The 23,125-nt window shown below is 44.8% G+C and overlaps 1 protein-coding gene across 7 annotated transcripts in view; it reads left to right on the plus strand.

Moving 5' to 3' along the window:
* The window catches only part of LOC133502502 (POU domain, class 2, transcription factor 2-like), a 52,961-nt gene that overhangs the window by 983 nt on the left and 28,853 nt on the right, over positions 1-23,125 (plus strand). For 3 of the 7 annotated variants that reach the window (XM_061823411.1, XM_061823371.1, XM_061823420.1), the window contains exons 2-4: positions 103-276; positions 1,819-1,965; positions 10,065-10,224. In XM_061823411.1, coding sequence (XP_061679395.1) covers positions 10,125-10,224 — 100 coding nt within the window. In that variant the 5' untranslated portion in view covers positions 103-276; positions 1,819-1,965; positions 10,065-10,124. Of the gene's footprint in view, positions 1-102; positions 277-1,014; positions 1,105-1,818; positions 1,966-10,064; positions 10,225-23,125 lie in introns of those variants that run through there. The other 4 variants (XM_061823380.1, XM_061823396.1, XM_061823387.1 and 1 more) reach the window with 4 other exon arrangements.

A 23,125-nucleotide genomic window follows, 5' to 3' on the forward strand; every position in this document is an offset into this window, starting at 1 on the left:
TCACATTTTAACATTGAGTATCTTAGCTTGACATCACTTGTACACTTAAAAAGAAATGAATGGGTTGATTGGTGATATTTGTGTCGTTTCATGTGTTTGTAGCCACTCGGGTTCTTTAATAGCGTCTACTCCCGCCGTGGCTAATAAGGATCACGAGTGTCTGCGAGCTGATAAGCCACAGGAACCCTGCTGATGCCCCCCCAAAAAGCCCCCCCCCCCACCACCACCACCACCACCATCAGCACCGTCGACCACATCAACTGATAACAGCTGCAAGTATGATGCGTTTCATGCTTGCTTGCTTTTTGTCCGTGTGTGTTTTTATAAAAAACAGTAGCAGAATCATGTCTTTAAAACATTGAAAAGGAAAACGTTTCACATTTTAATGGAAAAGCAGCTTCAGTTTGATCTGGGAAAGACTCCCAAAGTCAGCAGCTCATCTGTACCCCAGAAATCAGGGACATTGCTTTTGAAAACGGCAATGTCGAAATCCCGGACAGAGAGGAATGCGAAAGAAAGACGTCGTGTTAAACGAGGAAAGCCAGACAGAAAGAGGCATGCATGAAATCTTAGCCGTTTGATAGCCAAGGCTTCAAAAATGGTCTAACATGGAGGGTCGAGTGTCCACCGCCGCACAGGCAGGTGAGCCGCTGCTCGCTTTGTTGACCGGAAACCGCACCTGGTAAAAAAAAAAAAAAAAAAAAAAAAAAGCAACACCAATGCGGCCACGTCGGGCAACAACCATGGCAACAACGCGAAGGTGGCCGCACGGTGACATCACAGGAAGTCCGCGGTCAATTGACTCGATTGAGCAGGAAAACACTAACTCCTCCCGGATTGATTTCCAATAATCCGCAAGTGGGACGCGGCCTGGGAATTGTCACACGCGTGCGTGTGTCTCTGACCGCCTGTCGTCCTGGCGATAATAGCCGCTAATGAGATATTAACCCGCGGATAATGAAGAGGCGGGAAGCCGCTAGTGCGCCCATTGATTCCTTCTCCCTTGATCAATAGCGCTCCGGCGTGTTCTTCCGCGACGGCGGCGGCTTGACCTCGTCGCCGGGGAAGCGAGCGGGCAAATCCGACATACGCGCGCACACACTGGTAAGTGCGTGTGTGTGTGTGTGTGTGTGTATGTGTTGTCCAGCTGCTTAGGACCTCTGGGTCAAAGGTCAGCAGACGTCTGACCCCGTCCACCAAAGATCGACCCCTGGGGTCGCCCGCGCGCGTGTGTGTGTTGGGAATGGAGCCTTAAAGATTTTGCAGAAGGACAGATGGAGGGAAAACAAAAAGGATTTGGAGGCCTCTTCATGTATATTATACTAAAAATAGTGCTAAGCAATATTGCATTTTTACTTATAGAAAATGCAAATGACATGAAACAAGTTTTGTTGTTTTTGTTTTCCTTTTGGGATTTTGACCTATACCAGAATTTTTTTTTCCAGCAGCATTAATTTACTCCACAGAATTTTATTTATTTATTTTTTTTGTAGAAATGTTAAAATAAGTGCTACTTTTTCGGAAAATGTCCCTTTTAGTCAAAACATGACAACAGACACTTCAGGATTTTAAGGGAGCACATTGGCGTCTTGCATTTAGATTTTGATTGGCTCAGTCATTTTCCAACATTTTTAGAAAAAAGAGAGCAAACACATTTTTTTGTGAGCACATTCGTATTTTGTATTCCAATTGTAACATCAACATGAAGTTGCAATGTCAGCCAACCGGCGAGCATTTCCACCTCGTAGTTCAGAGGTTCCAGGTTGGAACCCGGGATGTGGGGCTTGTCCATAGTTGTGAATGGCTCTTGGTCTACAGGTGGCCCGTGATTGGCTGGTGACCGAATCGGGGTGTGCCCCGCCTCTCGCCCAAAGTCAGCTGGAATCGACGCCAGCGCGCCCGCCGCCCTTGTGATGGAAAAACGGGAGAAGGAATGGATGAACGTTCAACAACAACGTGGCTGAGGTAAGCGCTGTCACGCTAGGTTGCACATACCTCGAGTCAAAAATTTCCCGTACGTGGCTTTTGTGACGTAATAATCACGTCTGTGGCGAGGTTAAGTGCCAGTGTCTTCTCATCGTATGTAAAATTCTTCGCTTGAAGTGGGGAAAAAAAAAAAAAAAATGTAAAATGTAAACGAGCTCCTGTGCATTGGCAGCTATGTTGCAGCAGTCAACGTCTGCAGGGATGCGCTTGAAACTCAAAATAATCAGGCTGATAACCTCAAATTAATAAAAAAGTCATTCATCTAATCTCACCAACACATGCTTTTGAATTGGAAGGTTGTGTTGAAAAGAAACATTAATCTCGCTTCAGAAAGGGACAATATTTAGATGGAAAAAAAAAAAATTGGCAGGATTGGTGTCCTCTTTTTGTTCGCTCCTTTCCATTTCTCTCGTGTCACATGACCTTGACCTTTGAACTCTAATTTAATGCGCACGCGTGCTCAGAGAAAGAAAATTGCCTGTAAAAACATAGACATTTTGTGGTATTTTTTTTTATGACAAACACAATTTTCCAAATCCAACTTCATACTCTTATCTGAATCTAATGAAACAAAAAGAATGTTGGCTATTTGTTAAAATCTTTATTGGCAAAAATAATTTAACTGCTGTGGATTCAATGGTGTCATTTTTGTTTGTGAAAGTAGTTCATGTGGTCCTTTGCACTACAATTAATTTACATTTTCATCATGATTAAAGAAGTACTTGGATTCATATTGTGCATTTTTATAGTACAGAAAAACAAAACAAATATACTTACGATGCTTTTTTTTTTTTGGGCTACATCTGAGAATATTACTTGAAGGGCAGAAAAATAATTATTTTCATGACAGTGTTTGTGTAAACTGTAAGGCCACACAAATACTGAGCTACTGAATTTTTGTAAGGCTACCAAAAAAATGTTATTTCAGCTTGTTCCCCCTTTTATTTGCTATGTATTATTATGATTAATTTTCATTGATTTGGCTGACTGAATGTCCCAACCAGAATGAGGGTTCACGGGGCTCGGTGGAAGCTCGAGTGGTATTTATTTATTTATGTTATTTAGTTTATTGTTGTTGTTTTTTTTTGTTTTCTTTTTGGGTGATTGTGGCAAATGAATTGTCCAGCACAAAGCCAGGTCCCTCCGTCGCCTCCTCGCTCAGCCGCCGTGCGATGCTTCAAAGATCGAGGAAGGAGGCAGGATAAAAGCGGGGCGCCGGCCGAGCCCCCCCCCCCCCCCCTCTTCTTCTCGCGCTTTCCCGCTCCCCTTCACCCCTTAATCCCTGACTACTCGGCTGCATATGTTTCGTAATCCGGCCCGCGTGTGTGGGAGGCCCGGCTTCATCCGCCTCCTCGTCGCCTTTTCTCTTGCGTCGTTGCATCACTTTGCTTATTTTTGTTCTCAGCCTCAAATACTCTGTTTTTTTTTTTTTTTTTTTTTTTAATATAGATTTCCACATCTACTCCTCTTGTGAGTCTTCCTTCTTCAATTGGGACAAAAATCCATGAAAAGTCAGTACGCCTCAATTGGATTGGTGATCCTGTAGCTTGCTGGAAGAGCAATAGATGAAAATCTGTGATGCAGAGCCTATATATATATATATATAAACACTTTTTACATAGTCAAACCTATTAAAAGACACTTAACCCTATATTTAAAAGCCATAAAGTCTGCGACCTTAATATAATGCAATCCAGAATGTCATAGACTGGTTGACCCAATTTCGCATTGTTGTTGTCTTCGTTCAACTGTTACAAAGTATTTTTTCCCACACTGATCAGTAACGCATACAAAGACAATATGCAAGGTACTCATGGGCAAATGTTCTCGTTGCCGCAGCAAATATTTCTAGTTGGAGGTCTTCTCTGCCTCTTCTTCTTCTTGCTAATTTTCCATCTTCTACTATGCGCCGTCTCTTCCAGTGGAGCTCACCGCTGTCCGGCATGTTGTGGCACAATGTGGTACTACATTGAAGATGTGCGATATTTGTACTTGTGGAACGATTTGCAGTAAATCAGCACCACTGCAGCGCTGTGGAGTGTGTGTGCGTGTGTTGGCTCTGGTTCATGGCGGTTAAACATTTTTCTTCCTTCTTAATTGTTTTTACTCAGGCCATCGGCATCCCGATTAGGCTCCATCGATTCCCCTCCGCTAACTTCATTGATTTCTACATTTCTCATTGATCTCCGCTGCTAAATCTACTTGCACGTGCTTGCTCAGTGTGTGTGTGTGTCTACTTGAATAAGCATTTATTTTGCGTTACCTTTCCGCGCATGATACATTTTCGCGAGTAATCAACAACACGCGATCTTGATGTCGTTCCACCCGTCGTTTTGGAAGTTCACCGCTCGCTTGGAGGAAATGCTCGCGTCATTCACACCATTGCCCAATATGGCCAACGCAAGCTAGCCATATTACCTAATTGAATACAGCCTACAACGGGTAATTAGAAATGGTCGAGGTCAATATACACACAATAACAAAATTCTGGCTAGCCAGCTTGTAGGCTGCCGCTCGCTAACCTGAGATCGTAGCAGCCGATTCGACGTACATGCGCTGGCGCCCACGTCACTCACCAGGCCGCCGGGCCCTGCATTATAAAGACAGTCACAAATAATATAATAGTGTGTAATTTGTGAGGATGGCGACAGTAATAGGGTTAGTAGTACTTGCATGTCATACGCCTATTTTCCCATCTGTTTAATCAAATTGATTGGATAAATGATAGAATAATCGCATCTTATGATAGTTTTGTTCCATTGTGCAGCTTTTCCCCCAATTTGTAAGCGTCCCCATTGAGTTGGCGGGCCATGTTTTTGTTTGTTTTTTCTGAAAATGAATCTTTAAAGCTATTGTACCCGTGTACAGTTGCCGCACACACTTGTGTGTTTTTGTTATTTTATTTTCTGCACTGTCGTCTTGATCCTCTGACCGTCCGAGGCTCTCATATCGCACAGCGGCAGGCGGCGGCACGGCAGAGGTTACGCCGGCTCGCTAAGCTCCACCCGTGTCATTGGCATTACCGCCGGCCTTGATGGGGCCGCGTTTGTGCGGAGCTAAGCGTTTTAGGCTGCGCCGCGCGGGGCCTTCACGCGCGTTACGCCGTCTTTGGCATCGGCGCGACGCCGCGTGTCGCTCGGAAATCTGCGGACAAAAGCGCTCCCGTGCGTTGGCGTAAAACAAGCTCATTGCTACGCTAGCGAGATCCGATGCTATCGCACGCCACCGAGGACGCGTTTGACACGTCGACACGTCTTGGCGCCGCGCGGCGCGACTGTTAGGAATGGATACGCGGCAGCTGTATTGGCGACCGGAGGGGAAACGTATTGACGATCCGTCACTCTTGATCGCTTTGTGTTAGCGAGCCAGAACGTATGGGAAAAACCTCAATTTAGGGGCGGTGTTGGGGAGATGACTTTGGAAATGTAGTTGGCCACAATTACAAGTTGCCTGCGGTCTAACAAGCTCAACAACTTTCTCAAACTCATACAAATAATTTTGATTACATTTGGCTATCTTAATTTAGAGTACATTTATCAGCAGGATGTTTCTCTGCCAGACCAATAGATTGCACCACAAGGTGGTGCTTCGTAGTCATATTTGGAAAAATATGTCATGTTTGCGATAAGATGAGGATGAGCCAATCACAGCCTCGGCTGTAGAAGGAGAAAGCGGTATGGAGAAAAAAAATCTGAGATTTTGCAGCTATTTTCAAATGGGACTAAAATTGTATCGACTTGAATTGCACCTTTTATCGCAGTATTGAATTGGATTACATTGACATACATTTTGTAATCAAATTACATAATCTAGTTCCATGCAATTGGTTGCCCCCCAACACCGTTGGGTGCCGTCGTAAATATGCCACAAACTATGATTCCAAAACATTTGGATTATTTTTGTAAAACGCAATCTATGTGATGTCTGTCTACATGCATTGTTTTATGTTTTGGTTTTTGTGTTATGTCTCGTTCGCTTGAAACCGAAACCTGGAACTATTTTTCTTTGTAAGCTGAGACGAACGGCCCATGACATCATCTCATTTGCATCAACTGCTATCATCTTTGCTTAAATCCGTACCAACATTTGAAATGGTCATATTCACTGAATAAAATATTGCAATTAAGAATGGCGTCCACGGCCCAACAATCAATGTATTATATATTTATACCTGTGCAGGCTTGTGCAAGTGTGTTTAGTCGTTACGGGACGCTCGTGAATATAGTTTGTGACATAATTGTACTTGGATATTGATCGTGAACTCCAACACACACACACACACACACACACATTATTGATGAGGCTGAATTTAATTCAACCACCTCGTTTGTCAACACGACACGGCCATTTAACAGTCAACTCGCTCACACACACCTTACATATACAGTGTGTGATTAAAAAAAAAAAAAAAAAAAAAGCTCAATTGTAAATCTGTACTACTTCGTCAAAATATGTCAATGGTACACAGCAAGTAGCAGTCAGAAATATGAGAAGGTACATATAGTGTGTCCAGCAGCAGGTCATTTAAAAAAAAAAAAAAAAAAAAGGATATTACAGGTGTTAGGAAAAGAAAAAAACAACATATTGCTATTGATGAGGCCCGGCGTGCGCTATATTGCTCACCTCTCCTTCAACCGACCCCCCCCCCACCCCCCCAACACACAAATACACGCACACAAGCGCACACCCTCCCCAGCTGCGACGGACACACAACACACACTATATTTTTCAAGAAATAATTGCTTTTGTCTGGAAGGAGTTGGGATGTGGGGGCTCCTCCGCGCTCAAAGTCTTTCATGTGCGGAGGGGGGCTCTGGACGGCCGACGGTCGCTGCGTTCGCCCACGCTCGCTCATTGGACGCGCGCGGCCGTCATCTGTCAGTGGGGGGATGGGGGGATGGGGTGGGGGTGGGGGTGGGCTGCGATATTAGCTTGTTGGGGCTCCTTTGTGATGCCATCCTGAAGGACGCTAGCTCACTGGAGGAGGACGCAATATTAGGCACACCTCAACCGTCAACAAATCTGCCTTTACGTGATCAAAAGTCTTGCAATATTTGGCACTTTGACTTGTCATTACATATTCTTCATTTTTTTGCTTTTTTTTTGTTGAATGTCATTTGTTTGTTTAATGAAAATAATAGAGTGCAAATATTTGTCAAATGAACATAAAATAATGGAAGATTAGGAGTCATTTCCATAATAACATGATTAATTCAATATTACAATTAATTAACCACTGATTTTTAAAAAATATTTGAATTCAAATAATCCACTGATTATTCAACAGCCAACTATTTAATGTATTACCAAGTATTCTAAACACATTTTAACTTTTGTATTATTGCTCTTTTTTTAATGCAATATTGCAATTTATTTTATAAGTAAAACAGAGCACCGTTCTCATTTTGTTTGTAAATGTCATTAAAATTAGTTGCCAATGACTTGAGAAGAAAGCAAACAAATGTGAAAGTTTTTATTGTACTAATATTAAAAAGCAATAGTAGTTGAATAAATGAAATACTAACTTCATATATAATTAAAATAATACATTCATTTTTTGTTTTACACTTAACACTTTTCATTGTATTTATAATTTTTAATGTATATTACTGATAATTTCAAATAAAATAAAAAATTCAAATGAAAATATAAAAAAGTATTTAAATGTAATTTTATTAACTTAATTCCTTTTTATTTCATCCGTAATTGTGTAATAGCTAATTAAATAAAATACAATGAAAATAAACTTAACTTTAATAAATTCACACAACAAAAATTTTAGGAAAATACAACCAAAAAAATGTTACGTTTCCATAAAATTGTTGATTTAAATAATGAAATAACACATTGCCATGTTTAATTGCATGACTTATTATCGTCGTTACAATAAATTCCATTCGGCCTCTTGAACAAATCAAAAGTAGCGTTTATCGTTTGTTCCAGCCTGCTCGACCTTCTGCGGGTCACACGGCGTGCGCGTCCGCCGAGCAGCGCCGTAGCTAGCCGTCCCGCGTATCCGTCCAAGTGTTAAGATCCCGTTTGGTGGTGGTGGGGGGGCTGCCGGATCAATATTTTATTAACACGTCGTCCCCTCAGCAGTGCGCGCGGAGGAGAGCGGCGCGCTTGATTATTGACTGCCATATTTACAGTATTGATTAGTGTATTTGTAAGAATCCTTATCTGCGGCAATGATGATCTGTGGCGTTTACTCACACCGCTCAGCGGACGTTTCTGCTCGCTATTGACGCGGCTGGCATCTCTTCCAAATCCTGTCTGAAATCTTTGCTTACGAGTTGAAGTCATTCCGGGAAAATAAAAATGATCTTTGCCAGTGAAATGAACCAAAATGTTGTTAAAACCACCAATGGAAATCTTTGGAAGTTTGCATTATCAAACATATGTTGGCATCACATTTAGGTAGAAATAAATACATAAGAAATGAGTGCCTTTTGATAATTGTATGCCGATTAGAATCAGTGGTGATTCAGATTGCCTGTGGGGGGGGGGGGGGGGGGAATCCTGAAAACGTGTCAAGGAATAAAATATTTTTGGTTTCACACCCATTTTCATGTCGCGCATGTATGCGTTGTAGCTTCATGGCAGTATAGTTTGTTTGGGGAAAAAAAACTACAGCGGCAAAAACAGCCGAAAGGCCAGCGGAAAAACAAAGCCGAAAAGGAGCAAGCGTCGCTGGACAAAGTGACTGCGGCTGATTGAACGCAGGAAGTTGATCCAGTAGAATGCAATCAAATCCATTCAAGAAAACTCAACAAGAGGTTTACACTGATGTCAAAGCTGACAAATCTCTTTTGGGCTCCCATTTTTTTTTTCTTTTTTTTTTTTTTTTGCATGAAAGTTTTGACTGGCTTTTCCTGCCCGAAAATAGCCAGGATAGGCTCCGGCGATCCTTGTGAGGATAAGCGGCTGAGAAAATGGATGGATGGATGTAAACATGAGTGAGATGCACCTGTTGAAATATACATCAAAGGCGTGTGCGCTGCGAGCGGAGGCGATCGATGGCGTCGATCGGCTCGGTTGTAATGACGCCGGACCGCCGCTCGTACGCGTCCGCTGTGAAAGCCGCATCAGCCACATGAGACTTGCCCGCCAAGTGTCCATTTAGAATCTTCTTTTTCCTTTTAAAAATGGAAATTCATAGGTTTTAATTTGAATTTCCAACTGACTTTTTTTAACCAATAAAAAAAAAAAATATTTATCAATGGTGAAAATTAAATGTCAAAGTTCAGACATATCTGTGCCAATCGATTTTAAATTTAGATTTCACATTTTAAATTTCAATTTTTGAGGTTGAATTTAATTACACTGAAAATGCCAAAGAAGAAAGAAATTGAACCGCTAAAATTCTATTTTTTTTTTTATGGAGAACTTTTTGGAACTCCCGCCGAAATAAAATTCAAAAATTTATTTCGCACTTCCATACGTTTAAGCGCTTCAAAAATAGCAGTTTAATATGTGCGTGTGTGTGTGTGCGCGTGTGGGGTGGGGGGGACGAGGAGATGAGTGGATAAAGAGGGAAAGGGGGGCCTTGGGGGTGTGTGTAAAAACGCTGGAGGGGGGTGGGGGGTGTCTCCTGTCTCTTGTATCCCAGCCGCGGCGCCCGGCGAGCACCAGAACGCGTTGAGGCTGCGCGGCTACGGAGCGCGACCGCCGTCATTGGGGGGGGGGGGCCCGCCGAGCATCGCCGAACGGAGAGTCGCATTGTCATGGATTATTTACGCGCCGATTGAGCGGCCGTCGACGTTGGTGGGCGGAAGGATCGCTTTCTCCACTTTTGTTTTCCATGCGATCGAGTCAAGCCGGGAAATGGACACTTTGCCTCCGATCGGGGGCCCGGGGGGTGGTACCGCGGGAGCCGAGCGCCGCCCGTCTTTACGCGCGAGAGCGGGATCTTAGCAGTTCACCTGCAGCTTTAATTCACACAGCCAAAGAGAAACGCTGAAAGAAAAGAACCCAAAAGAGACCAAACTAAAGAGCAGAAGAGATCACGTTCAAAACCCCCCACCCACACCCCCCAAGCCCTCCAAAAAAACCCAAATCTCCTTTTCTCCTCTGAGCAGAAGATCTGCCGGAGAGCGAAAGCCGAGAGGACGGCGCAGGTCCCAGGTCGACGGAGGACCATGTTTGTCCCCCTGCCGCTGCCCTTCGTCTTTCAGAGAACCGCGTCCGACTTCAGCGCCTGGAGACTCAAGACGTCGCCGGCTCCGCGGGCCAGCCCCGGTAAGACCTCGCCGTCGGCCTTTAGAACTCGCAAAAAAAAAAAAAAAAAAAAAATTGGCGTGACCGACACCAGCGACGGAAGGTGGCTTTTGGATCGTGTCGTGTCATCTTGTTACTTTCACTCATACCAAATAGATACGAGCTCACTCCTCGGGGTGGCCGTTACTCCGATATTTATTTCATGTGGATTTATTCACAAAGAAAGAACTTGACAGCATAAAAGAAAACTTTTGTCTTCACCTGAAACAAAATCAAATGATACTCCAAGTACAGTTTTTTGAAGCTCAACCGCAGAAGCATTTGATCAATGATCAGAAAATAAGAATCACGTCGGTCCATGAGTTGAAATGTTCGCTCATCAGCTTGCTTGTCAATGAGGTCGTTCCCGCATCGTTCCTCCGGTCCGGTTCGTGGTCCTCTCTCGATTAGCGTATATTGATCCTGGTCTGGGGAAGCTTGGGGGGCCAAGGGGGGGGGGGGGGGGGGCGGCCTGCTCAGGAGAAAGTTTCCTCGCCTGTGGCTGTCAGAAAGCGATATTCTTGCCACAACGTAAGCAGAGTGAGTAAGTGTTAAGGCGCTTTAAATAAGAGGCGAGCTCCCGTCGTGGCTCGTTGTGCAACGTTTTCCCATGCGTCTCATTTCCACCTGTCTGACGTTCAAACTCCACTCGGTTCTTTGTGCCCGCGTGCAGGATCGGATATGTTGCATTTTACGAAAGCGATGCCACGAGCAGCGGGAAGACTCGACTTGTTGGCAAAAAAGATTGATGCTGCATTGGCACATCTTTCCAGCATGTGGAACAGTTTTCTCGGGTGCATCTTTTAATCGACATTCCAAAATCCTCCAAATGATCCCTCTTTCACTAATTGGATTGCTTTTTGGAACAAAATCCTACTAATATCATATCTTCTCCATAAAAAAAATTTTGACCGGTGGTTAATCATTTGGAGAAGCAAGTGACTTTTGGGGGTCACCCCTGATATTTTTTATTTTATTTTTTTTATTCCCCCCAAAAATAATATCCTACTAAATTCTCGGTAGACTCGACTCCATCTGCTATTATTATTATTATTTCCAGTCCGTGTTTATCATTTTTAATTCTTTTGGTTTATTTAGTATGGTTTTATTACCCTAAAAAAAACATCAGTTCCCCCCAATTCCAGTGCTTTTTTTTGTGGGTGGGGGTACAAAATACTCCTAAAGTCTCCGTAGATCAAATTCTACCTGTTATGATCCTTATTTCCAGTGTATATTAATTACTGGGGCGTATTTTTAAGTTGACTTTAATTCATTTGGCATGGAAGAAATACACATTTGTGGTTTCCCCGTACAAAGATTGTTTTGTACTATTGTACAAAATCGGACTAAATGTGGTCAAATTTTGGTTCCCCTTCTGTCCGTTATCAGTGTGTGTGTGTGTGTGTGTGTGTGTGTGTGTGTGTCTTTCGACCCGTGTTCCTTTAAAACTACTCTTGTTCCAAATGTGTGTGTGTTCAAGTGAGACAGGAGGTGAAAGTGCCCCCCCCCCACCCCTAACCCCCCACCCACCGGCGCTGTCCCCATCCCCACCATACTGGCGAAGGCCATCCAGGCGGAAATATCTAATGGCCGCCATGGGGGTGGGATGGTATGTGTGCATGGGGCGGGGGGCTCACTGGTGGATTTGATGTGTTTGTGTTGGGGGGGGGGGGGGTGTAAATTCAGCCTATCATCTTAGTACGTGTCAGCGGCAGTGGAAAAAAAATGGCGTCGGGTTTAATGAGAGCCGCTCGTGGACGTTTGACGGGCGACGCGTAATCACTGTTTGGGGCGGGTGGGGGACGGGGGCGCGTGTCACTTTAAGAAATGAAAGTCAAAGAAAAGATGAATAATAAATGAGGCGTGTCCACCAAGAGTGAGCGGGGAGGACCTAATGCATTATATTAGGTACACCTGATGACATCCACTAGGAAAATATTCTGCGTTTTTGTATTGACACTTTCACAAACTTTGTAAAATTTTGTAAAATGTTTGTCACATTTTATTGGACAGAACCCGGTGAAGCAACTATGTGTCTTTTCACATTGAGATCCTGCAAAATGGCTGCAAAACAAGACCTGGTTTTTATTTGTCTTTACTTTGTTGCTGTTTGGCAATTATAAAAAATGCCTAAATATGATCAAGTTGATATTTTGTTCACATTTTCTCGCAAATTAGTGCTCTTGACCTGTCTCCCAAGTTGTTGTGAATTCTTAAATCATTATGAACCAAATTGAAGTGTTGAAATACGTTAGTTAACTCTCTTGAAATAACAGAGAAGAGTTATAAATGTAAATAGCTTCACTCAGCGGGAAGTCGTGTGACATCATGTCGCCTCAAGATTAAAAGTCTGGCTTTTTTTTTTTCTTCTAATGACAGAAAACTGTTTGTTTGGAAACTGCACATTCGAGTAAGCCCACTTCTCTAAAAACCGATCCGCGTAACGCTTCAGTACAAAAGGAACAGGTCAGCTGTGAAGCGAACTCTGTGTAGGGATTCGCGTCTGCCCAGTAAACAGCTGAGTCAGCACTGCGTTTATTGCATGAGAAAGAAAGACAAATGCAAATTGAGAACACTCACAAAGTGCTTCCGAAGTCACTCTTTAGGCCACACCTCTTAAAGGCACACACCCGACACACAGATACGTAAACTAATAACTGTAAAAGGTCCCAATTTCTCCTCGTAAAGGTCAATGAATTGTTTCATCTTCCCAGTTGGTACATAAACGTCAACGTGTGGAGAGGAAGTAAAATGTGGAGGAAAAGGTCATCCCTCCTCATCCTCGTCTGCTCTTCCTGTAGAATCCCGTCTCCCCTGCGACGCCGTCCTCGACGGCGCTCGGGTTTGTGCCGCCGGTTGGGTGGACACTACAAACAAACCCCGGCGCTGTCGAGTTTCGCCGCCCGACGTCAGATGGGATTATCCCGCTGCGGGCCGGGCCCCCGAAAGCCACCATGGTCGAGTCTGTTAGCCGCGAGTCCGCCTGGCTGCGATCTGGACCTCTGCCCGGACAGGCGGCCTCTCTCTCGGTGAGCGCCGCGAAGGCGACGAAATACGAAGCCGCCCGCGTTTGGCAGACGATAACCCGAGCCGGCATCTTACGGGGTTTTCTGGGCTCGGCCGGGGGCACTGAGTTGCGTTGCGTCGCCTCAACGCCGTCTTTCTGACGGGATCCCATTCCTCCTGATTCCAGTCCTGTTGCGCTTTCTCCTAACTGAATTTACTTGGACTTGCTTCTTGCTGTTGGGTGCTACCGCTACAACTGGAATTCAATCAATACTTTATTTATACAGCACGTTTCATACTTTAAAAAAAAAAAAAGCACCAAAGTGCTTCACAGAACAGGAAACAAGAACGGCAACAAATTGTTCAGCCGTCTGGCAAATGACTGAGTTCCAAAAATCGTGAACTGAAGAGTTTTCTATAAGTGAAGGTGAAATGATGTTTTTAAAGATTTCCCCTCCAAATGTTTATTTTTAGTTGCATTTAAGTCCTAATAAAGTAAAAATAAGTGCTAGATTTAAACTCAAGAGTATAAAACTGGGCTTGAAAATCATTCAAATGCTGTTGGGTGTAAAACCACACCCTGTGGTACAATAGATGCGACTAGCTTTAGCATCTGCCTGCTTATCACTGGATGTTTGAGCCTCAAACATGGTGTATATCCATTTTTCCGGGAGGCCAGAGGCGCTACTCACCTACTAGCTCACGAGCTAGCAGTTTTGGGTGTAGTTATAATAAGTAGTCGCTCGCAAAGGCGCTGGTTAACCCCTTATGCCAATGAAGGCATTCAAGTTCTTATTTATTCGGAGCGGGACGCCAAATGCGTCATTGGCCGCCATTTTAGCCACGCTCCAAAAATGGTCTAATACCACAATTCAATAAGAGTCACGTTTTGCCCATTTGAAGCAATTTTCTTGGAACGTTATAGTTTGATATACAAATCTCGGACTTCACTTTCCAATCGGGATTTTACGACCACCTAAATGTTGCGCAGTGTGCGGGATTCTGCTTCTAGTTTATAAAAGCGGCAAACCGTCGACTGCCATCCAAGATTTGGAAAAATCCGGCATATTCGTGTGCTTGAGGCTAAAAAGCAAAGCGTGACTGTTGCTGAAATACATCAGTGCAGCCAATAAATGGATGTCCACACTTTTCCTCTTTCATTCTTATTATAAGATAGCTGCAGCGGCAGCCACGGCAATTCGCTTATTCCTTGACAATTACGCTATGTTGTTTATGGTTCAATTTTACAATACAGTTTTATATGTAGCGCCTGAAAAAGTTTCCTGATGACACTCCCCCCCTGCGGCGAGTTGCTTTGAAATTCATCCTGGTGATCTGAACGCTCTCATTTGGGCTCCAGCCCGGCCACCGGCGTCCAAACGGAGCGGCTCTCCCGCAGGAACCGGCGAGACCGCGTCGCTTTCTTGTGAAAGTCCCGAACGCGCTGTCAGATAATAACAACCTCCGTCTCACGCCGTTCTGGATTCATTTTTTTTTTTTTTTTACCCTCGCCGTGCCCAGAAGGGAGGTGGCACCCTCTGCAGGGAACTGCCCGAGCAAAGGTCCGGACTAATTGGCTGCGGTCGGGGACATCCCGGATCTCTTGGGCACAACCTGCTTTTTAGTCGTTAGAAAAATGCATCAAATATTAATAAATAATAAAAACGTGTCTTCTTCTTAAGGAAAAGCAAATTAATTGAAACGAATATATTTCATAGATGTTTTACATGGTTTAAAGTGTATACGAGCTGAAAATGAAGTAAAAGTGAAACCATATCAAAATGAGATTAAAATGACAAAAAATGTGTAGCGCAAGAAAGATATGATGATGGAAAATTGAAAACAATATCAAATAAAATCATAAGAATGAGGGGAAACAAAGGAATAACTTTTAATGTGGGATGGCTCGACTTCCGCCGGCAACGTTTTACATTTGTGTGCGGCACCAAAGTTAAAAGCTGACTCACCCAACACGTTTTCCTCGTTATCGGATCGGAGTCCGCGGATCTCGCAGCCCGACTGGGTTTATATGCCATTAGCATTTCTTTTGTCCGTACAGACCTTCAACCGTTTAGTGATTTATAGCCAGTAGCAGAACTCTAAAGTCAATTATATATAGCTCACCATACATTCTTTTTAGATTCTTTTTTTTTACTTGCTCGTCTGTTTGTTGGCGTCCACCCGCCCGTATCTTTCCCCCTTATTTTTAATTCATGCTCCCGTTTCTCATTTGTCTCTTATTCCTCGTTTGTATTTTTTGCTTTCTAAAGTCTGCGATCCGTTTTGTTTCCCCAACCACAACTTTTTTGTGGTTGCTTTTTGTAGCGCTCTCATTCAGCTGTCTGCCTTTGAATCCCGGGGAACGGTCGGAGGGAAACGGCGGGACGCTTCCGCAGGGATGCGAAGGCTAGCCGGACTCAAAACAGGCAAATTCAAAATGACAACACTTGCAACCATCGCCCGGACGCTGACACGCAGACCAACCGGCCGACTCGACTCTAGCTCGGGATGTCAGGTGGTAGGCCACGCCCCCATTTGATTGGGACTGGGATGGGTGAATTAACATTTCACCATCAAAAGCACCGTATGACTAGTTTGGCCAATACGGTTAAGTCACAAAACTGCCACGCACACCTACTACTACTACTGCACGTGGGTGTGTGTGTGTGTGTGTGTGCGCGCGCACGCTCGGTAGATGCACGCAGGTTGACGATTCAATAACCGCACGTTAAGGTCACGCGCAATTTATGGATGTGGAAACGCCAGCAGCTCACAGCGGCCCATTTTGCAATTGGTTTTAACCTTCCACGACTATTGATCAGCACCATTGACTCACCTCCTGCCGCCGCTGTGCGCTGTGGATGTAAAGGAATGTGTGTGTGTGTGTGTGAGAGAGAGGCAAAACGTGTGTATGGATCAGATTTATTAAAAAAAAAAAAAAAAAAAGGGGTGGGGGTGGCGGGAAGGAGCGTTGTTGGCGAGCCGCGGTGCTAACGTGATTGCCAATGACAAAGCGTCCGGGCGGGTTTGTTAGCCTCATAATGGGGAATCAATAGACACAACACAGATGTCAATACAACATGCTTTATTGCGTTAAGATGCCTCGCGCGCCCATGCGGGGCTCTACACACACACAGACACACGCGTTGTGATGTTTTCGCTCATTTGTTTTTGCCATTTCAAGTCATCTTTGACATCCATGGAGAGAGACAGCTTGAATGGCAAAATTTCAAAAGCTTGACCGTGCCACAGATGTTGGACTTATTTTTTCCACAAGATTTGGCGTGCTAATGTTAAAATAAATATAAATATTGAAACGGAGAATCTGAAAAACACTCGCCCTTCAGTGTTTTTATATACATATATATATATATATATATATATGCCCAGACACGGTACTTCCAAATAACATAAAAGAGGAATTGGCGTGCCAATATGGCCTCTACCCGCCGCTCGCATTTGAACTCAGCCTCACCCCCGTTGTTACCGTGGACACATTGCTTAGCCATTAGAGACACAAACACGCAAGCGGTGAAGTCAAGGTAAACACACACATACACACACACACGCAGAGCAGCCATCTTTGTCCTGATGGGCGCAGAAAGCATTAGCGGCTAAATTGGCTGCACTCGGGTTATATTTGACAGCCCTCGTGTGTGTGTGTGTGTGTGTGTGAAGACAATTATGTGCTAGTGTGCATTTGTCGCCATTTGTTGCTGCCTTTTGTGGAAGAAGTGTCTGTAACCTTGCACTTACTGTATTTACTTTGCTCCCTGTTGTGCTGTACCCCCACCAGATAATGACCCCTGCGTGCCACGGGGGGCCCACCTTTCTTTGATTCAATGTCGATGCAATTCCCAAATCGAACGCACTCGTAGTGCGTGTGTTTGTGTGTGTGCGCGTGCGTTGGCGTTCCCGGCTTGATCAAAAGCACAAATGTCATTTCCCATTCAAACGCCAAACGGCCACAGGATCGCAAGCACCTCACCTCGGATCGTCTCCGATCTAATCTGGAGCGAAATGTGCTGCCAAGTGTCAAAAAAGCTTGGTCACAATCGCACGTCTCTCAACAGGATAATGATTCGCTAGCCTATACTCGCTAGCCGCGCCCTTAATGACATGTGGGAGAACATTATAGACGTACACCCATTGCTTTCTCCGCCCACACGCCCTCATTCCCGGATTATTATTATTTTGTCAATTCTTAAATTCCGCGGTCGGAGCCGGTTCGACGATAAGAGTCTTACGTCGCTATAATCCCAGATAACCGCCGCTATGTCGTCGTGAAGTCTTCCCCGGCGAGCCTCTCTCGCGCTCACTTTGCACACATTGTACCGTCCGCCACAAAGGAAAATATGCTCGGTGTCGGACTTGTCCACAGGTGTGCGAGGGTGGCGGCGTCGTCGTCGTTAGCTTGTGCGGTAGCTCTCCCACCGGGGGGCCGTCGTAACGAACGCGGGGTTCGATCCCCCGCCGAGACTCTGCGTGAGCCCGAGTTGACTCCACGGGATGCCGACGATGAAGTTCATTTAAAAAAAATTTGAAAAGCTCACTTTGTGGACACGTTGCGCTTATTTGGCACTATGGGGGATCGAGATAAGATTTTAATTTTTCTCTGAGCATGCATTAAAATGAATGAAAATGACAATAATTTGTTCCAGCCTTGCAGAAATACTCAAAATTTGTAGTTTTTTTTTTTTTTTATTACGAAAAAGCAGCTATTTAGATAATTTAATAAGTACACCAATAACATAATAAATAACAAAACGGAATGTAAAGAATCAAACAGTTTTTCCATCATGATTATTTCATTCCGACCGCGTTTGGTACGTGAAACTTGGCCACCATCGGGCAGGATGATAGAGTCACACAATCGAAAATAGAGTTAAACAGCCAGGGTAAGTGACTCGGTAAACTGCAGTAATATTCATGTTTTTTTTTTTTGCAGAAGATAAACAAAATGATATATTTGTCTCCATGTTTCTCTACCGTTTGTGTTACTGAAAGCATCAACCTACACCGATGCTATCAGTTAGCCCATCTGATTTTTTTTTTTTTTTTTTGCATTGTGTGTTAGCATTAAGCTAGCAGATTGTTGTTTACTTTGACTTTAAACACCTTGAAGTCTCTCATATTTATTTAGAAAAAAGGAGACCCCCCCACCCGCGAATCTGCCACTTGTTGTGAAACGCAAATTGAATTTCATGTCCACCCAGTGTTCATATCGCAAATGTTTGTCGCAAGTCAAAGCAATCGAACAAAAAAGCGTCTGGAAGACAATGCAAACTTTTAAATCAGGTCATTGGTCATCAGTTTATTCAAGTTTGTCACTCAGGATGTGTGCTTTTGGCAGCTTTTGTCGTTCAAACTGCGTCAAACTGCTGATGTGCTTTTTCTTATATGGCTGTGAACCGCCATGTTTTCCAACCGTGGGTGTGTGCGCGGCGCGTTCACATTTAGGGAATAATGTCGGCCGACGCACGCGGTCGTTAGTCCAGTTGGATCCTTTGTGTCTTCTCGGCCGCTGGTCAGCAGTCAGTTTTGGGGGCGACGACGGGCTACTCAACCCCCCAATTTAATTGAGCAAACAGGATTTATGCTAATGAAGGTCAGAGAAGGAGTGGGGAGGGGGGGGGGGGGGCCTTGGGGTGACACCGTCCCTCCCCCTTCTTTTGTGCTGGAGATGGTGACGGAAGGTTTTTTGGTTGTTCTGGTTTGTTTTTTGGTGAAAAATGTAATAATATACTGGGAAGGGGCTTTGTATGTATGAATGTGTTTGGGTGGTCTCCCGTGTACGTATGAAAAGAAAGTCAAGTGACAACAATGGAAGATTGAGTGGTGGGGGGGGGGGGGGTTGCACAATCTTTTTAATAAATTGGAGTGCTTTGCTTAGTGCTTCAGTCTGCTCAACTAACCTCACACACATACACATACATATGAATCCCATAAAATTATTCCAAATTGCACTTAAAACGTCCAGCAACTCGTTATGTTGAAGGTTAAATGTAAGTTTTTTTTGTATGAAAATGATTCTGTTTGGCTAAATACTTTTTTTTTTTTTTTAAGTTTTATATGAGTACAGTGACCAGGAAAATCTGTCGATATTTGACCCCAATATGACTGTTGTGACGTTAAACTCCCCAAACTCTGAAATTAGTGAGGAAAAATCAACAGTCAGCATTTTTGTCTCCCCCCCCCCCCCCCCCCCCCCAAGAATAACAAGTGGGGTGCAAAAAGGGGAAAAATGGATTGAGTTTGCCGGTCTGCGATAATGTCGAAGCCCCGCTCGATCGGCATTTGAACTTGTGGAACTCATAATGATGTCATGCTGAATGACAAATGTGTTGCCGCTGGATACGTCCCATATTTCCAATGTGGTCTACATTACAACAATACATATTGTACAATACAGCTGAGTATTGGCCGCACCCACTGGACACGTCATAAGGTACACAACGTAAAGCAATCCAATGCAAAAAAACTAACTAACGTCAGTGAATGTCAATCTTTTTTATGGGTATTTATGGAACAAAACAGAATTTTTGAAATATCACATCAGAAGAAATAAAGAGGAGCTGCTTTTGCAATGCCCCCCCCCCCCTTCTCCTTGATTTTAAATCACAACTTAACCCCTCACACACACATCAGATAAAAGCAGGAAAACCGGCTCGCCGCTCTCGTCCTTATCACCGTCCTCCTCTCCTCTGTTTTTTTTTTTTTTTTTTATCCCCTTTTATTATCCGCCACTTCTTTACCACAAATGAAATGAATCTGTCGTGGCGCACCCCGCCATCCTCCTCTTCCTCCTCCTCCTCGTCTTCTTCTTCTTGTTCCTGCCGCGTCTCAATCTCTTCGCGACTTTGACTCGTCGCTTTAACCTCCGGCCAATCCGTTGGTGCCCTCTTGTTAATGTGGGCGGCATGCTGTACACACACCCACACACCCACACACACACACGTTTATAAGGCGATTGTCATCCTGCACTGATTAAAAGAGGACTCGGGTTCATGGTTATTTTTAAATGAATAAATGGAAGCGGGCTGACTTAAACACACACACACACGGGTCCAAGTCCCCAGAGCATCTTGCCCGTGATTTTAGTGTGATTTAAAGCAAATTGTTCCCTCTTCACGTGGAGTTGTTGGTGAGCGTGTAAGCATGCTGAAGTGTCCACTCTTTGACAAGTTCACAACTTGCACGAGGGGGGTGTTGATGTCGCAGAACGCTTCAAACCAGCACATTGACATCAGTCTGTTCCGCGGTGGCCGTTTTTTTAGCGGCTGCAAAGCAACTGTCTGAACACACACTTTTTAGTTCAACGTAGAGATCGAGTCACATGGGCAATTTTGGGAGAATTTAGCCTTGGTACACTTTATTATTCCAGTTGCAAACAACTGTATGATCGTCAAAAACATTTCAACATCCGCCTACCGACTTGCATCTTTTTGGGAAATAATTCAGTCTCGTGAAAAAGTATTGGCAACGCCTTCTCAAGGTGTTATATTTTTGTGTAGTTTCCCCACTTTTCAAAGATTTAAGATCTTAAATATTAGAAATGCAAAGAATTTGAGAAGGGCAGGCAACACCGTTTCACGCCACTCTAATTTATTGTGTTGAAAACAAAACCAAAACTGGGCCGAGTGTAAAAACCCAAGTTGGGGCCCCTCGTAAATGAAGGCATCGTAAAGCTTCCATTTTCATACGTCGCGATTCACAAATTCACCTGATCGCGTTTGTGGCTTCGAAATTCTTTATTATTGTGGCTATGGAGTGAATGAAAGGATCGTCATATGAAAAAGGCTGCAAGGGGCACTCAGAAAGGGGGGGGGGGGGGCGTACGTGGGGGAGAATGCGCACAGTTGCCCTTAATGGTTCCCCCTCGGGGGTTTTAGCGGCCACGCGAGCCGGTGCGGCGAAATAGGACAGGTGACCCCCCCCCCCCCCCCCCCCAAAAGAAGCGACATGAATATGGTAAAGGCGGCGTCCGCTTGGCAGCATGATTCTCTGGCAGTAAAATGGCCCCCGTATCGAGGTTCCCTCGGGGGTGCGCGCTAAGAAGATTCTGCATTTAGGCCCGGCACTTCAGTCCTTCTGCGCTCTCTCGGGGGCTTGAAAGGGTCCCGCTAGCACCTCCCACCGCCCCTTTGCTCAGTCCTTCCCTTATGTGGCTCGCAGCCCGGCGGCGGCCTACGCGCATCCGGTTGGGAAGCCGCGTGCCGACAAGCGAAGCTCTTCCGTGGCGTTTAGCGACACGCGCGCAGGATCTCCGTCGGCACCCACACACTTAACACTGCATAGAGAAAAATAATCATCCTAATACAAAAATCAAAGAGCTTTTGGATGACGTGGCAGCAATCTTCTGCATCCTGGCTAATTTCTGGCAAGGGTGCGTCATCATTCTGTCCGGGTTCATTTGCGGTCCGATATGTGACAACATTCCTCCGTCTTCTTGATCAACTGGGCTCATTTCTGCCAAATACTTCTTGGGTCTTATGTGTGACAACAATCTCTGTCTTTTTCTCTCCTCTGGCCTAATATGACGACAACATTGCAACTTCTTCATCCCTACTGTATGTCCGGACCGCAATTGCTGGCATGTGCAATCTCTTGGTGTAACGTTTACATCTGTGCTCATTTCTGGTCCTTGATGTGAGCGTCTTCTTCATATCACCAAGCTGATTTCTGCCACTTTGTCGCCGTTTCTGCTCATAAGTGCCAATAATTAGCTCCTTCATATCTCCGGGTTAATATCTAGACCTCCATCTTCTTCATACGTCTGGACTAATTTCTGACAAGTACAGGTCACGTCCGCCATGCGACGATAATCTTCCTTCGTCCTCCATCGCGGCTAATTTCTGGTACGTGGCGTCCATGTCCAAGCTTCTTCCTGCCCACTAACATCTCACGTGATGAACATTGCAAATATGATGTGAAAATAGCTCGCGAGCCACTTTGCTTATTTGGAAAAATAATTTTGCTCGCTTCCATTATTTATGTGAATAGGCGTGTGTGCTTGAGTGTGTGTTCGTGTCAAATGGGTTGTGTGTGTGTGTGTGTGTGTGTGTGTGTGTGTGTGTGTAGTGCACCTGCCCATGTGTGCCTTCATCTTGCAACCGCCCCCCCCCCCCCATTACACCCTTTGTGTTCTCGTCAGTTAGGGTGTGTGTGTGATGTTGGGGTTGGTTAGAGAGGGGGTTAACCTTCACCCTTTCCCCCCTGACCTCAGCCCTCCACTCACAGTTGACCCCGCCCATTCATATGCAAGCAAGACGTCATTAGGGCCATTCTTCTTCTTCTTCTTCTTCTACGGCCGGCCGGCCGGCCCGTTGTGGCGTCACGTCTCAAGTTCAAGTGAGAGAGGGCTACGGGGTCGGGGGTCAGTGGGCGGGACTGGGGGGGTTCGCTGACCAGACGTGTGTGGAGAGGCCAGACTTGACTTTGAGGGGATGAGCAACTTGGAAACCAAATGCATGAAAGTCAAGTGTGTGTGTGTGTGTGTGTGTATTTGTGTACACGTGTGCGTACGTCATTTTGGTCACGGGCGTGCCGGCGCCATCTTCGGGCGAGAGGCAGGCCGTCCCGTTGCAAGGCACATATAGAAGTATAAGCATAAAACCAGCGGGAGTCATATTCACACCTACGGCAAAATAGAGTTTTCAATCAAGCTAGGATGCATGTTTTTGGGGATATGGGGGGGGGGGGGGTGGCGGCGTGCCCGCAGAAAAGCCACGCAGGTGCGGGGACGACAGGCAAACTCCACAGAGCCTGGATTAGAACCCACAACCTCACAATTTTGAGGCAGATCTAACCAATCGCCAGTCGTGTGTAATTATAAAACAAATGTGCTATACAATAGCACTTGGTAGGCATGAAATGC

This window comes from Syngnathoides biaculeatus, chromosome 1, assembly GCF_019802595.1.
Source record: "Syngnathoides biaculeatus isolate LvHL_M chromosome 1, ASM1980259v1, whole genome shotgun sequence".
Classification (NCBI taxonomy): domain Eukaryota; kingdom Metazoa; phylum Chordata; class Actinopteri; order Syngnathiformes; family Syngnathidae; genus Syngnathoides; species Syngnathoides biaculeatus.